This window comes from Fusarium vanettenii, assembly GCF_000151355.1.
Source record: "Fusarium vanettenii 77-13-4 chromosome 1 genomic scaffold NECHAsca_1_chr1_3_0, whole genome shotgun sequence".
NCBI lineage: Eukaryota > Fungi > Ascomycota > Sordariomycetes > Hypocreales > Nectriaceae > Fusarium > Fusarium vanettenii.
The window spans coordinates 4,547,625-4,562,546 of NW_003315881.1; the positions used below are offsets into that span (position 1 = coordinate 4,547,625).

The following is a 14,922-nucleotide window of genomic DNA, read 5'->3' on the forward strand; positions in this document are numbered from 1 at the left end:
TCCTCCACCATGTCAATCAGTGAGAAACTTGCAGAGTCTCGTGAGGAGCCCCTTGACCCTGAACACGGACAAGGAACCTCGTTCGAAGTTGTCACGACAACATGGTCTGAACACTTTCAGATTCTCTGGGCGTGCAAACGAGCTGCCTTTTCATGTTGGAACCCACCCTCCATGACCTTCCGGATGCCGTGCTGACGCTCGCTTTGTCTAGGTCTCGCTTGCTCCTCGGCTGCGGTTCTGATCGGATATGACATGACCCTCATTGGATCCATCATCGCCAACGTTGAGTTTGTTAAGAAATTTGGCGACTACGATGCAAAGACGGATACCTGGTCACTCCCGGCCGACGAACAGCTGGTCTGGAGCGTTGTCCAGTATGTCAGCGCCATGTGTGGTGCAATGGGTGCCGGATATATGAACGATGTGATCGGTCGACGCGCCGTGTTCTGTATCCTAGTCGCGTTAGTTCCTCCAAACACATTTGCAGGACTCAACTAACCTCTTTTATACTGCAGTTGTACCATGGTCGGTACCATCATCGAGCTGTTCTCTCCGGACTGGAAGGTTTGGATCGTGGCGAAGCTGTTATTTGGGGCCGCGATGGGCTTCATGCAGGGCACCATCCCAGCCTACATCTCTGAGCTCGCACCAAGCCGTGTCCGAGGGTTCTTGCTCTCCCTCTTCCAGTTCTGGATCATGTTTGGTGCCTTTGTTGCTGCTTGCGTCCTTGAGGGCACGTCTCACGTGGAGGGTCCCTGGTCATGGAAGGGCACCATCGTATCCCAGCTTGGGCTGGGCGTCATGTGCCTGGCCCTCTTCATCCCCCTTGTCCCAGAATCCCCATACTACCTCGTATCCAAGGGTCGTTTGGACGCTGCTAAGGCGGCACTGTTAAAGATGCGAGGCTCCGAGGCAAACTACATGGTCGAGGAGGATCTGGCAGCCATTGTCGGCCTCCTCGAGCATGAGAAACTGGAAAAGGGCGCGAGCCCTTCCTACATGGAGTGCTTCCAGGGCCCCAACCTCCGAAGAACCTTTCTCGCTTGCTTGCCGATGGTGATGCAGCACTTCCTCGGGTATCCCCTCTGCGGCAACTACTTGGCCTACTTTCTGACATTGTCGGGTATGGACAACTCGTTCACCATAACTGTCATCTCCATGACTGTTGCCATGCTGGCCATCATATGCGCCTTTGTCCTGATCGAACGGGTCGGACGGCGGCTCCAGTACCTCGTGGGCACCTTTGCCATCCTTCCTCTTCTACTCTGCATTGGTATTCTTGGCTTCGTGCCTTCGTCTACCGCTGTTCTCAGGGGGGTCGCGTCTCTGTGCATCATCTGGTCATTCCTCTGGTACCTCTCGGTCGGTGCCGTGGGCTGGACCATTGTTGGAGAGATTTCATCCCCTCGACTTCGACCCAAGACGACCTCGCTCGCGGCCACCATCAACTCGCTCATCAACATGGGATGGTCGATTGCCATCCCATACTTGGTCAACAGTGAAAGGGCTAACCTTGGTCCCAAGACGGGACTGGTCTTCTTTGCCCCAAGTCTTTTCCTGGCTGCCATCGCCTACTTTGTCATGCCTGAGACCAAGGGCAAGACGTTCGAGGAGCTCGATGCGCTCTTTGAGAGTCGCACCCCTGCTCGCAAGTTTTGAGGATTTCTCGCCCATCACTCCCCGGCTTGGATGTGATATTCTACAAAGGACCATGGTACACGTATGGCCAACGTTCTTTCGTAGGGACTTTTATTCTCGAGGGACAATCACCGTAGCAGGAGGGTGTCTCTCAGCTGTTTGAATATGTATCGGATATGTTTTAACAAGGTATCAATATGTATCTTGTGATCTGTGTGTGTCTATCCTACTAAGGTATTCAATCAATTACGTGCCTTTGCATAGGTGTCTGCCTAGATATTGTTCGTTTTGTTGTTCTCGGTAACGTCTCTCAACGAGGCCATCAACCTCAATAAGGAAGCATGCAATTGTGAAAACGGAACCAAAGTTAAACTTCATAAAAACCGTAAGATAAACCATTACTAGTAGGTATTCTGGGCTTGGCAGCTTCACTCTCGGCAAAGTCAATGTTTGCGGCAACTGTCAGGGAAACTTGAAGTACACATACTTCTTCTCAGATGATTGCATCATAAGAGTTGTTCACCATGTCTGACTTGTTCTGTTCATCAGTAATCACCAACAAAGTCCCTAAATTAGAGCTCGAAGTTTGTTCTCAAAGTCGTTTTGAGACGTTGCAAATCATATCGGCATCCCCTCTGGGGCGTAGTTCTACTAAATACCCGCATAATGGAATCCATCTCTTATCTCTCAGCTCGCAAATAGCTGGTTCATGCCCCAGACGGAAGTTCTGATGACTGGGGTGAGTATCCAGGGCCTCAGAGCGGAATATAGGTTTCCGACGCGGAATGCATATTCCAGGGAGGCCAGAGCCGCCGGCAGTGAGCAGCCGACCTAGAGGGCGCATACTTGCCATGCTATTTATTACTATCGGCCACAGTACGAGTTACTCAAGCGGCTTTATCGTGCTCTTGTTAGCCAATCTAGTCTGACAGCGTAATTCTCTTCCTTCTCTTCCCTCGCTGGTTCATGAACGCATTCCGTGTCATGGCCGACTATACTGACAACAGCCTCACGACAGTATCGCGAGAGCAACATCCAAGTACCGGTGCCTGTCACGACTACATACCTTGCAACTCGGAAAACGCGATGCCCTTGCTTGTGGGCGCGCTCACCATATTACCTGTTGATCAACTGGAAGAGGTGAAAAGCTCAGGCCCAGACTCTGGCTATGTGTCACCACAAAGTCAAGAAATACATGACCTCAAACATGCCGCGGCGTTAGGCGAACCTCTTCCATCTTTTCAAAAAGCCATCGTCACTCCAACCATGGGCCCTCAGCTTAATCTCACTTGTCGTACTATCCCCGTGCGTCAACCAGGGCCGGGTGAAGCAGTCGTTCAGTTGTACTATTCAGGCATCTGCCGAAGCGTGAGTCTACCCCTTGAGAGCTTCAGAAGCAGCCCCAGTAAATAACCTACGTTGTACATCAGGATGCCTGCTTTTCCATCGGACCCGAGCCCGGATACCCCAAGCACGACCACGTCGCCGGCCACGAGGGCATTGGCCGCATCGTCAGGGCATACGATGCCTCACTCATCGATAAACTCGTCGCCATTAGATATCTCGGAAGTACATGCCAGTCCTGCTCATTCTGCCTCCGTGGGCTCCTTACCTCGTGCCCCTTCCAGCTAAACTCGCCGAAACAAGTATCCGGCACCTTCAAGGAGTACGCCACCGTTCCGACATCGTGCCTCGTGCGTTTGCCAGAAGCCCTGTCAAAGGAGGGAACGGCTATGCTTCCGTATTACACTACCGCCCTATGCTCCGGCTCCACCGCCCTTATGGCATTGAAGGGTGCCGAGGTTGGCCCTGAGCATGTGGTTGTAGTCGTGGGCGTGGCTGGTGCTATTGGTAACATGGCCGGGATGATGGCCAAACAAGTTCGACATGCCAAGGTGATTGGGATTGACCTCTCTAACAAGATCATTCGACTACCTCCCAACTCTGATCAATTCGGTGATATCTTCCTCTCGGCGCCCCTCACAGCAGACGTCGAAAGCAGAGTCGAGCACGCCAATGCTGTGATCGAAGCTTGCCGGAAGCTGAGGGGCGGCCGCGGAGTATTACGGGGTGCCGACAGCGTCATCATCTGCGGCAGTACACCCGAGGCTTTCAGGAGCGTGCATGACTATGTGTGCGATGGTGGGCGGATCATTTGTGTAGGGTGAGTAGCCATCATGAGGCTCTTGTGTCCTCTCCTTCCTTTTGTGCTTCGTGTGGCTAATTGAACATCAAAGGGCTCCTGGTGGTGATACCCATCTATCTATTCCCGTCAAGGATCTTATAGAACGCAACCTCAAAGTGTCGGGAAACCTAATGGGCGGGAGTCAGGAGGCTTTACAAGTTATGGAATACATCAGATCCGGCCATATTCGACCAGATGTCACATTAGTAGCCCTTGATGATGTTCCATATCAAATGCAGGAAATGGTGGACTGTCGAACAATGGGGAAGATTGTGGTGGCTATAAAGGCCGAGTGAGGTGCTCCACGCATCTGGCAATTGTCTTTGACACGAATTAAAGAGAGAAATTATATACGACAACGTTGAGATGGTACTTTATTGCATCTACCTAGTATACCTGGTTCCTAGTCTTCGCCTGCACCGCACGAGTCGTAGTCAAACCAGTCACTCGGCCCAGCATACTTCATGGCCTGTATGGACCTGTCTGGTTAGGTCCAATGACTTTAACACCCGGGAATAAAAGGTAGAGGTACAACATTAAGTTGTTAACCAACAACTTGGAGGCTTCCACGGTACGCAAGAATACAGCATTCGCGACTCTCCTCTGAGGACAAGGCGTCACGTGAAGGTCATCTTTCTTGGCATGGGCGTCGCGGGAATCGACTTCTTGCATGCTCTGCATGAGCAGGGTCAGAACATTGACCTGATCATCTACGAAAAGAATCCAGAGCTCGGCGGGTACCTAGCTGGAGAACCGCTACCCCGGCTGTGCCTGCGATATCCCGAGTGCACATGGGGGCGCAAGCCTGACTAGTCCAAGTACTGCTCGGGCGCCAGAGAGATCCAACAGTATCTCAAGGTCATTGTGCACTCGCACCATCTCGGCCATTTCATCAAGTACAGGCACAGGGTCGTCGGGTCTGAATGGCTCCAAGACAGAGTGAAACGGTAGTGTTAAACTTGAGGGGTACCAGAGCTACACTCACCTCATGGCAACTCGTATGGTAAAAGCCATCGACACGACATGAATACATCACATAGCTATTTAATTCAAGTTTACGCAACTTATCAAACCCAGACTATTTCCTCCTGTACCTCTACTTGCCCCATCACCTCGGTCTCTTCAGCATTTGTCCCCACCAGCACTTCCAGCTGCGTCCCAGCATCAATGATCCAACTAGCTCTCTGAGGGTCAAACATGCCCAGGGCCTCAACCTGAATGTCAATCTCTAGCAGTTGAGTCTCGCCCGGCCTCAGGGCTTTAGACTTGGCAAAACCGCAAATCTGCTTCACCGGACGTGCAAGACGACGCGGCGAGCGTTGAGAAAACCAGGCAATGACAGTTTCCCGCCCTGGCAGTGGACTTCCGCCCAAGTTCTCCACCTCAACCTCCAGCTTGATGACAGTATCTCGGGATATTTTGGTGGTGCTGATGGCCTTGGGCTTGATCCTAAAGGTGTTGTATGACAATCCAAAGCCGATTGGGAAATGAGGCTTCGTTCCGACCAGGTCCCACCACTTGTAGCCTACGTAAAGACCTTCTGCATAACGAGACTGCAACAGCTCCCCTGGGAAGGAAGAGTATGCAGGACAATCCTGAATCTTCTTGGGAAAGGTGATGGGGAGACGACCCGAGGGATTCACCTGGCCAAACAAGACATCCGCCGCAGCGTTGCCAAGCTCTTGTCCTTGATACCATGTATACAGCAGACCATCAACTTGATCAATCCAGGGGTCCAGGAGGACTGGCGTGCCGGCTTGGGCGATAACAATGGTTCTCTTGCAAGCCGCAGCAACCATCTGTATCAGCCTAACTTGCTCGCCTGGGAGTTCAAACATGGGAATGTCTTCACCCTCCGTCTCCCACTCCTTATCTCGCCCCACGACAACCACGGCGGCATCGCATCCCTGAGCCAAATCGGCAGCCTCGGCGGGAAGATCTGCCGACTGATGTTCCTCAAAGCCGAGCCGGAAGCCCTGGAACTTGTCCTCCATCGGGTCCAGGAGGTGCTTTACATCCTCTTGAAGCTGCCGGTCGTGGGAGTGGTAGTCTATGCGGACCTGGTACGAGCGTCCTGCCGTCATGGCTCGGGAGGTGATGGCCTCCCCGCTGCCATAACTAAAAAACAGATTTGCCTTTTCTTGAAAGGCCCCCGACTGCTCCAGTATCAGCTCGTCGTCTAGAAACAGCTTGGCTGGTCCAATCGAAGCAAATGAGATTGTGTGTATGCCATCCGTCTGCGGCGTGAGCGTAGCTCGGGCGCGAAACGAGTAATCTGTAAGTCGACCGATCTCGGGCGGCACATCACCAAAGGACATGAAGTACAAGTCGTCTCTATCCCACAAAGCAAGGTTAGAGGCCACACCCAAGATCCAAGGTTTGGGGTATACTCACATGTGCGTCTCGGCGACGATGTCGCTCGCCAGATCGTGGCCGAGGTGCCATTCCACACTCGCACCACTCTGTCCAGTTGACCGGTCTCGCACCACGCTTGGCAGAACTGTAGGTAAATAGCGGTTGACCCTGGCTCCTGTATGGACGACGACGTCGACGGAATGGTTTGCAGCACGGTCCTTGATCGAGTCCAAGACCGAGGTCCAATACGGTGCCTTGATGTACGAGCTCCCGCCTCCCCCGGCAACGACTCTTTCCGCGTTTGGGCCGACAACAGCGATTTTGGAGATGCCATTATCCAGCTGTAGGGGGAGAGCTTGACCCTCATTCTTGAGCATGACAGCTCCTGATGTTGCAGCTCGCCGCAGGAGCTCCCTTGTGGCAAGATGGTCATCCATGTCTCGACAGTACTCGGGTTCATCTCTCGCATCCTTGAATCGGCCAGCTCGCTCTAAAAGGTTCAAGATGCGCAAAGCAGCCTTGTCAACCTGCTCCAAGTCCACCGTGCCGTCTTTGAGGCTCTGCTCAAGCGCCGCTCGTGATCTCTTGGCTGGTGGGCCAGGCATCTCTAGGTCCAAGCCATTATTGATCGAATCAACCGTTGAAGAAGTGCCTCCCCAATCGCTCATAAAGACGCCCTGCCACTTCCACTCATCACGGGCAATATTATCAAGAAGCTCCTTGGATGCATCGCAATAATGGCCATTCACCTTGTTATAGGCCGTCATCATACACCAAGGATCGGCGTCTCGCACAACCATCTGAAACGGGAGCAGATAGACTTCTCGAAGAGACCGGGGGTCGACTTGCACGTTGACCTTGAATCTTTTGGTCTCTTGGTCATTTGCTAACAGTCATCAGCCTCGAATGGTCTGGAAAAGAGTGTGAACCTACCAACAAAGTGCTTCGGCGTGGCACCGACGCCCCTTGACTGCAGACCTTTAACATGCGCCGTGGCGAGCTTCCCCGTGAGGTACGGATCCTCGCTAAAGGACTCAAAGTTTCTGCCACCCAAGGGGTGACGATGGATGCACATTGTGGGAGCCAGCAAGACGGATGCTGACTTGGATTTGCACTTTTCCCTCGGACGTCAATAAAGCACTCAAACGCGAGAGATCAGGTCTTACCTCTTCTGCAAGATGCTCCCCAACCTCTTTGAGGAGATCAACATCCCACGTAGCGCCTAGTGACACGCCGCTGGGGAAGAAGGCGGCGGGGACACCCTCTCCGAAAACCTCTCCTCTTGCACCCGAAGGACCATCAGAGACCTGCGACGAACCGTCTTAGCACTCGAGAGACGTGGTCGTTTATGCATTGGTGGCAGTGCAAGTACCTTTAGGGATGGTATACCAAGGCGAGGTACTACAGCAGTTCTCCATTGCGAAGCTCCGGAGAGAAGAGAGAGCTTTTCATCCAAGGTCAACTCCGCAAGAAGCTGATGAATGTCTACGCCCTTTTCCATTGTTATCAAGGATAGAGGTCAAGGAAGTGTATTATCGTGGTTCAAGCTGGGTAAAAGGCGCACCGAGTTGTTATTTTCTTCTAAACACCGGAGTTAAAAAAAAAAAAAGACGACCTGTTTCCCTTCTCCTTAATATACAAAGACACCGCAGTATGTCAATACTCTAGCTTATGCTTATCTTCAATGCCTCCAATGACCAATGGAGGAGTCTACGGAATTCAAATTCCTCTCCCCTCTCCGAGTTCTGGTCATACATCCTTCGGGTGCCGCCTCCGGGAAAGTGGGGCCGTTCGCCAATCGATCGGACCACAGGATCCGGAGGGATGACATCTGGGGCTTTGATACATGGTCGCGGTAGCTGTTTGATGATAAAACTTGCTTTCTTCGCCGCTTGGACAGTCTTTACGGTCGGGCTTATCGTATGCTACCTTATCTTTCTCATGATTGACTCAGACCAGACTTGTTACCCACGATATCCAAGGTGACGATGAGCGACATCGACAGGAAACCCCATGTCTCACGTCAAGACATTCCAGCTTGAGACCGACGCTCAGACATGAGCACTTAATCACACCAGAGCTGCCGAGTTGGACAAGTCAATGTCTTAGCACGAACCTGGCTGCCACGGTCCGTCTAATCCCACTTGATCCAGGATAAACACTCATCATGACACAGTTCAGATGAGACAAGGCATCAGCCGGCACTTTAGAGACTTATAACCACATCCCGGCCACTTATCAGACTGTTATCATATGAGACAGTTGTTATATGGTCAACCTAGGGCAGGCACTCTCACCAACACTCACGTCCGGGCATGTGTTTATGCCCAAGCTGTTGAAATGCATAAGAACGAATACCTCTCCGATCTGTAGCTTTCTCTGTCTAATTGGTCAAGATGTTTCGTCATGCCGCTGCTGTTTCATCAAGGTCTTGCTCCCACTCATGATGGAAGCTCACATCAATGATGCAGAAACACTAAGACATGATGAAACTGACAGCCGATCACTTTACACAGTATCTTAGCATATATAGAGTCCTTGGTCTATATAAAACGATGAGCTTAGCTCCGTTAGAAAGGCTGTGGTTCATGAGCTTGTGTCTTTTTAAATGTTGACAACGGCGGAATTTACAACAAAACCACGCCTGTAGGACACACAACGACACGATAATTCACGAAAAACTAGTAAGTCAGGTCAGTCTCATCAATTAAACATACTCTTCATTAAAATGATACCTCATACACGCTAAGAACACGGCTGGATTGACACTGATCAACAGATGTCGCGACTGTTGCCAACGCGTGTGAGCCACCCTAGACCTATACATCACCCATCATCGCGAACATCCTCACTTTGGTCTGATCCCTCCCATCAACTCATTAGCAATTACTAATAGCAAGGAACAGATCCAGAATACCTAGTCATAAAAACTATCCTCGGTAAATATCCTACATGCGCAATCACCTCTGTCCCGAAGCAAGCCAAGAACCACAGCCACCATCTGGACGCGCAACAAGGTTGTATTCACAACTACCTACATACCTCGACGCATAGTATCACATACGATAAACAATGACTATAACGCTATCAAGGTAAGAAACTCCCTCATTCAATCGAAACACCACGGCAAAGAATCTGCTCCTAGCCTCACCGCTCCCACCGCATGCCACAAATGCAAACCGCCATATCTCGCAAGAACAACACAGCAAGACTTCTGAGGCATATAGACACGTCGTAGTTCACCCATACAAGTCCCCCTGACGCGGCCGTGGCGCGACTCGGATCAGTATCCCTCGCCACATTGCTGTCGTCGCGGCATTTCTGCACATCCAGTTCATCAAGGATGCCTCAGCTGACCAAAGAACAGAAGATACAAGCCAAGGCAAGGCAGAGGGGAACCGCTGGGCGTTCGTCGCAACACTTCAACCAGGCGCTTCCACGTACGCAGCGTGCCATTCATTGTATTCGCCTCATGCATGGCCTCGCCTTTGACGCCCGAAGACGCAGGCGCATCGCAGGTACACCGGTGAGGCCCTGCCGTCCATGGAACTATCTCACGTCCCGGCCTCAAGTCGCAATCCTTGGGGTCACGGGGTCGCCTCACATCATCTCCCCCGGACGTAATGGCATATCGTGGCCGTCTCTCAGCACTCGGCTCCCCCACGCTCAATCTTGAGAGGAGTGATCAATTGAGACTCTCCAATCTTCAGCCTGTCCCCAGAGCTTCTCATGTGCAGCGCAGCCTTGGGCGTCAGGCTTCTGACGAATGAGAGCCCGCCACACGGCGCAGGCCACTAGCCGGGGCCCTCTCTGGACGTGGATAGCTGCCAGTCCCTCTCATGACTAACAAGGGACGAGATAGCCAGACGAAAAGGCAAGGGAATTGATTGAATGCGCAGCGGTGAACAGGACGAACTCGCAAGGGGCACTTGCTCGCCTGCTCTTACTTTGAAGCATCACAGGGATCTCCTGTGAGGCCGACGCAGGAGTCAGGAACCCTGAGCCAAGCCGACAGTTTGAGTCGCTGTAGTCGTCAGACTTTGCTGCCGCCCCAGAGTCCCTCAGTTTCCCCGGCTGGCCCGCAGAGACAACATGTGCGTCTGTATGCCTTGTACCTAGCACAGGATGCACCTACGGCGCAGAGGGTAGGGTCCGGCCTGTATAAGGCCTTACCGCGAAATGATTTGTTTCATGCTGATGATCAAACATACCATTAGGATAGATCCATATGGCCACTCGGCCGATGGATAAACGACATGTCGAGATAATTGCACCAGCTTTACCAAACATCACAACAGCTCTCTAGCAAGACTGGTGATGGCTGGGCACCTCAATCAAGTGCCGAATCAATTGATCCTCCGAATGCCGAGAGTCACGTTTTAGACCCTCAGTGGAGTATGAAAAAACAGCCTCTAAAAGGGCCATCGTCAAGTTGGCTCGGGGCTATTGTCGTCTCTCGCCGGCCTCGGTTCCGCAACCAAGCCCTGTTCTAGCTCCAGGACCAATGCAACCACTCAACCCTTCGGGTGCCTGAGCCAGCCATTGAGGCCCGGTGCCTGACAAAGCCACAGCCAACTCCAAGACCCGATGGTCGGCGTTCAAAACAGTCATACTCGATGGGACCTGGTGGAGTTGGCGCTTGCAACTCGACTCGATTACCAATGCTCATCCTTGAAGCCGAGGAACAAGTCGGCATCCATCTGACTGCCACGAAAAGAGTCTTGCTCGGGCAGGCATCTACGGTGCAGAGACATGTGCATTGCACCGCACTGCACTGCAGCGCATGCCATGTACTGAGCAGAGCTGCTCTCGCAGAGGCCACCTGCTTCAGCCCTTCTCAACTCAGCCCCAAAAGCGGCTGTGTGGCACAGTGACCAGCAAACCCTGGCTCGCGATCGTCAGGAACACCACACCAAGCTTTCGCCCTTTCTCTGTTAGACCTCTTTTGGACAGACGGTGGGCCAATGACCAGGACTGCCAGCAAGAAAAACTCACTGGCATGTGCAAGAGAGTCCAATTGTGTGGGTTCCCATGTTGGGAACTTTGTGTGCAGGCCGAGACATCATCAACTCGCGACACAGGATGCGCGTCCTTGAGGGTTCGGCTGAGAACTGTTCATCCGGTTGCCACCATCGAACGAACTCTCACGAGAGCAATATAAAGCAATATGGAAATACCCGTCTCGCAGCCGTTGTCGAGGCTGATCAATTTCTCACGAGAGCTGCAGCCCGAGACAAGGAGCCCCCTTCCTGGAGCGCCCAGATCGGACGATTCCCCCCTCTTCCTCTTCCCCACGATGGAATCGAAGATTTCCGGCATATCATGGCGATTTCTCCGCTGATCCAGAACGCATCTCGCGGAGAGACTCGGAGCACTCTCGGACAGCGAAAAGCGACTCTCAAGACGTGGATCCCTTGTCAGTATCTCTCATCACGCGTAGAAGGCTGCCCAGACCCAGTCTGCCAGTCCAGCATCAGAATCCAGACTTCTCACAGGATCACCGGAAAATTCTGATCGAATTTTTCGTCAGCCTGGTGGAGATGCAAGTGGGAATTGTTGGTCAACGCTCTTGGCTCTTGGTCAGCACCACGCCCTGCTTCCAGTCTCACTCAGTTTGAACCTGAGAGCTCCAGCCTCCGATTTCTTGACCCAATCACCGTAGAGTCGAATCCAATTTGGAACAAGCTGCTCAAGTTCTGCAGATGAGAACTTATCCATCGAGTTGCGTGTCTGAGAAGCCGACCCTTAATGAGCTTCAATGGCTGGCTGAACAGTGTAAACTGTCAAAGCGCAATGCAACTGTGGCTCCCTCAACTCTTCGGGGAACTTATTCCAGCCTTCCGATATCAATTGTGACGTGCCTCTGACGAACTGGATCAAGTGAACCGATTTGGTAAGATGCTGAAAGATTTTCAGGGCTCCAAGGGCTCTTCCAATCTCAATTGGCTCTGGCAAACAACGGCTTGACTAAAACGTCAACCTGTTGTCAACATTTTTATGAGGCTCATGCACCTCTCCCAGCAGTTTGGAGGCTCTAAACGGCATTTCTCCCTTTAAGCTTCCGAGTGTGCCCTCCCTGGGTGACATCGTGGGCTCCAGCCCTCTGACGAACTCGACGCCGATGTAACCATACTGGACATTAGAGAGCCATTGCCCAATCGTTATGCGGAGCCGCCCCTATCGCCACCAGGAACAGATTTCTGGGCGAGATCTCGGGGGCTTGGGACCCGAAGTTTTGGTTTGTGTGGCAGTCTTGAGGAACGGTTGCATCGTCAACGTTTTTGAAGACGACCCCAATGAGTTGATGAAAACGGATTGTTGAGCTATCTGCATCTGGACGATCCTTCTCTGGGTTGGTATCATTGTCTCAATCACAAGAATGACTGCCGAGACAAGACCCTTCGTGGGAGATGCTTGCTGACATTCAATGTATGAGATTGCGGCCGCAGCCGTTGGACCTGCATTGGAACATCTGCGGCTGCCGGCCCGCGTCTCGCTCCCGACATTGGCTCAGTCATCAAGCTCCAATAGTCGCCCATTTGGCCGAACCTTGTCGTAAGCGACAGAGGATTGAGTAGGTATAACGGCGCAGATATGACCGATTTGGGATTCTGAGCCGTCATTTCTATCACAGTCTCGTCATCATGTCGAGCTCTGAAGACACCGGGACCTTGACAATTATCCCCGATATAGAGGATGCAGCTCATAAGAGCTGAATAAGCTCATGTGGTTGCAACAAGGCTGGATACGACACCGTATGCCGCGTGGTGAGCATGCCATTGCGGCCCGGCCCAACTCTGAGTCGAAAACGAGTTGAATCACGCCTACAACGGCGATCCGGCTTCAAACAGATTGAGCACCGCTTACTCTGGGCATCCTGAACCATGACGCTTTGACCGAGCCGTAGCCGCTGTTTCCTCATGATAATTCCAATTTTGGCAATGCCAGCATGTTGCGACAATGATGACGGCATCTGATGAGAGCGGCATTGATGAAAAGTGGTTCCTCTTGCGCTCCTGAGAGCCGTTTGATCTCCCATCAAGCTTGTTTCCTTGTTTGTAGATGGATCGTCATCATGGTGGGAGGACACCACCTGCAGATGACAAGGGTCCGAACCTGAATGCTGCCTTGCGACCGAGGCACCAATTCTTCTTGCCCAGGCATCAAACGCTGCGGGTCAACAACGAGGCGGGCTGGGCTAGCAAAGACGGTAGGGATCTGCAAGGGGCCTAGGCGGGAACAACCAGCCAATCGCCAACAGAGGAGGACGGAGACTTCGGACAAAGGTGAAGAGGAGAAGGCAGAAGAAAGGTTGACGCAGCTTGTTCCCAAGAGGAAGAAACCGCTCGCTTCCATTAACTTCATAGCGCCGGATTGTCAATGGCTGAAGGGGGGTCGGGTAAGGGATCCTGCGGGTTTAACTTTGTTGAAGCTTTCATTCAATGCTGCGACGCTGTATTGTCGAGTTCATGGGGAGAAAACAAGAGGTTGGCAATGTCTCGGCAGCTATTGTCAGAGACACACGTCGGCATTGAAAGGGAGGGGGCGCCTATGTTGCAGAACGGTGCAATGCGAAGCTTCCCCATTGTCCAATAGCCTCCCTGCATGTAGCTCCTACAAGGAGGGCCTCGGAAAGTCCAGTGATGACACAACGCCACGGAAGAACAATGGAAGACAATATTGAACCCCGAGACCGGAACCAGAGAACAAAATCACACGACTCGAAGGGTTCTTCACCTAGTCTCGGAGCATTGTACCGTCTCGCCCTCTCCTCGTCCAAGAGTGACCTTCGTCAACATTGTCTGCCACATGGTGCTCATGTGCGTGACAGCTAAACGACTCGCCAAGTGTAAACTCAAATCTGCCCTCCGACAATTGTGCAAGTTGTCCGACTGTCAACCGGATTCAAGACGGACGAGATAGCGCCGGTCGGCCAATTTCCCTTCAAAGAGAGTTTGTTGATTCCAGCGCCAGTCCGGATCAGTAAGGTGTAGCCGTCGCGCTCAACGGTGCTTCATGGCGTAATTCGCTATCAACGCCAGGTGATGCAGACCATCATGGTTGGCAGGTCCAAGAGTCTTGGATGCAGTCGTGTGTCAAAGCGATTTCTCCATGCCCATGCACATTATCCATTCTTATGAAAGTTGTGCCAGTTGTGCCAGAGGAGGGCAGCTGGAAACATGTGCGACCTACCACACACAGTTAGAGCCCAGAGAGGTCCAACCGACTGCAACGACAACGACAACCGAATGCAAGCGCGAGAGCGGAACGGCTGCCAGCTTCCGCGGGCACCGACTGGGAGGAAGAGAACATTCGTCGCCGCCTTCTTGACAGTGTCGGCCCAGGTACCGTGGTCAAGCTAATGCGGCAGGGCCTTCAACCTCCGAGACCAGGGCCATCGTGGCCGCTGGGGGATGGCTAGAGGATACACTGCGCGCGACGAGAGGGTCTCTGGCGGTACGTACATGCTTTTCGGTTGTGCAAGCGGTCTCGAGACGTGGGCTAGAAAGGCAAGTCGGTCCCTTCCGTCAATGAGTCTCGCGATGAGCAAAATCCGGTAATCTTGCCAACGGGGTTGGTGATCGAGGCGAGCGCTGGCACGTTTGGTCATTTCTCCGAAGACTCTCCCCGACATGTTCGTCGCTTGGTCTCCATCCGATCATCACATCGGATCTCGATGCTTGTCCGATGAGACGTCGACTGAGCAAGATCCTGGTAGATCGACACCAAGCAGACTGGAGACA

The 14,922-nt window shown here is 52.6% G+C and overlaps 3 protein-coding genes across 3 annotated transcripts; 2 read left to right on the forward strand and 1 right to left on the reverse strand.

The window, feature by feature from the left end:
* Nucleotides 1–9: 9 nt before the first annotated feature.
* On the forward strand, nt 10–1,659 carry NECHADRAFT_75683 (uncharacterized protein; the record flags this gene model as incomplete). The annotated part of the gene is made up of 3 exons (XM_003053946.1): nt 10–19; nt 212–461; nt 516–1,659. 3 exons carry the CDS (start codon nt 10–12, stop codon nt 1,657–1,659), a joined length of 1,404 nt encoding a protein of 467 aa, XP_003053992.1.
* A 503-nt stretch (nt 1,660–2,162) lies between these two features.
* Nucleotides 2,163–4,119, forward strand: NECHADRAFT_75684 (uncharacterized protein; the record flags this gene model as incomplete). The annotated part of the gene is made up of 5 exons (XM_003053947.1): nt 2,163–2,222; nt 2,330–2,377; nt 2,563–3,006; nt 3,069–3,802; nt 3,876–4,119. The coding sequence occupies 5 exons, from the start codon at nt 2,163–2,165 to the stop codon at nt 4,117–4,119; spliced, it is 1,530 nt and encodes a 509-aa protein (XP_003053993.1).
* Nucleotides 4,120–4,890: 771 nt separating this feature from the next.
* NECHADRAFT_105864 (uncharacterized protein) lies at nt 4,891–7,679 on the reverse strand (the record flags this gene model as incomplete). The annotated part of the gene is made up of 5 exons (XM_003054644.1): nt 4,891–6,155; nt 6,276–7,064; nt 7,112–7,292; nt 7,345–7,485; nt 7,551–7,679. The coding sequence occupies 5 exons, from the start codon at nt 7,677–7,679 to the stop codon at nt 4,891–4,893; spliced, it is 2,505 nt and encodes an 834-aa protein (XP_003054690.1).
* Between the last annotated feature and the right edge of the window lie 7,243 nt (nt 7,680–14,922).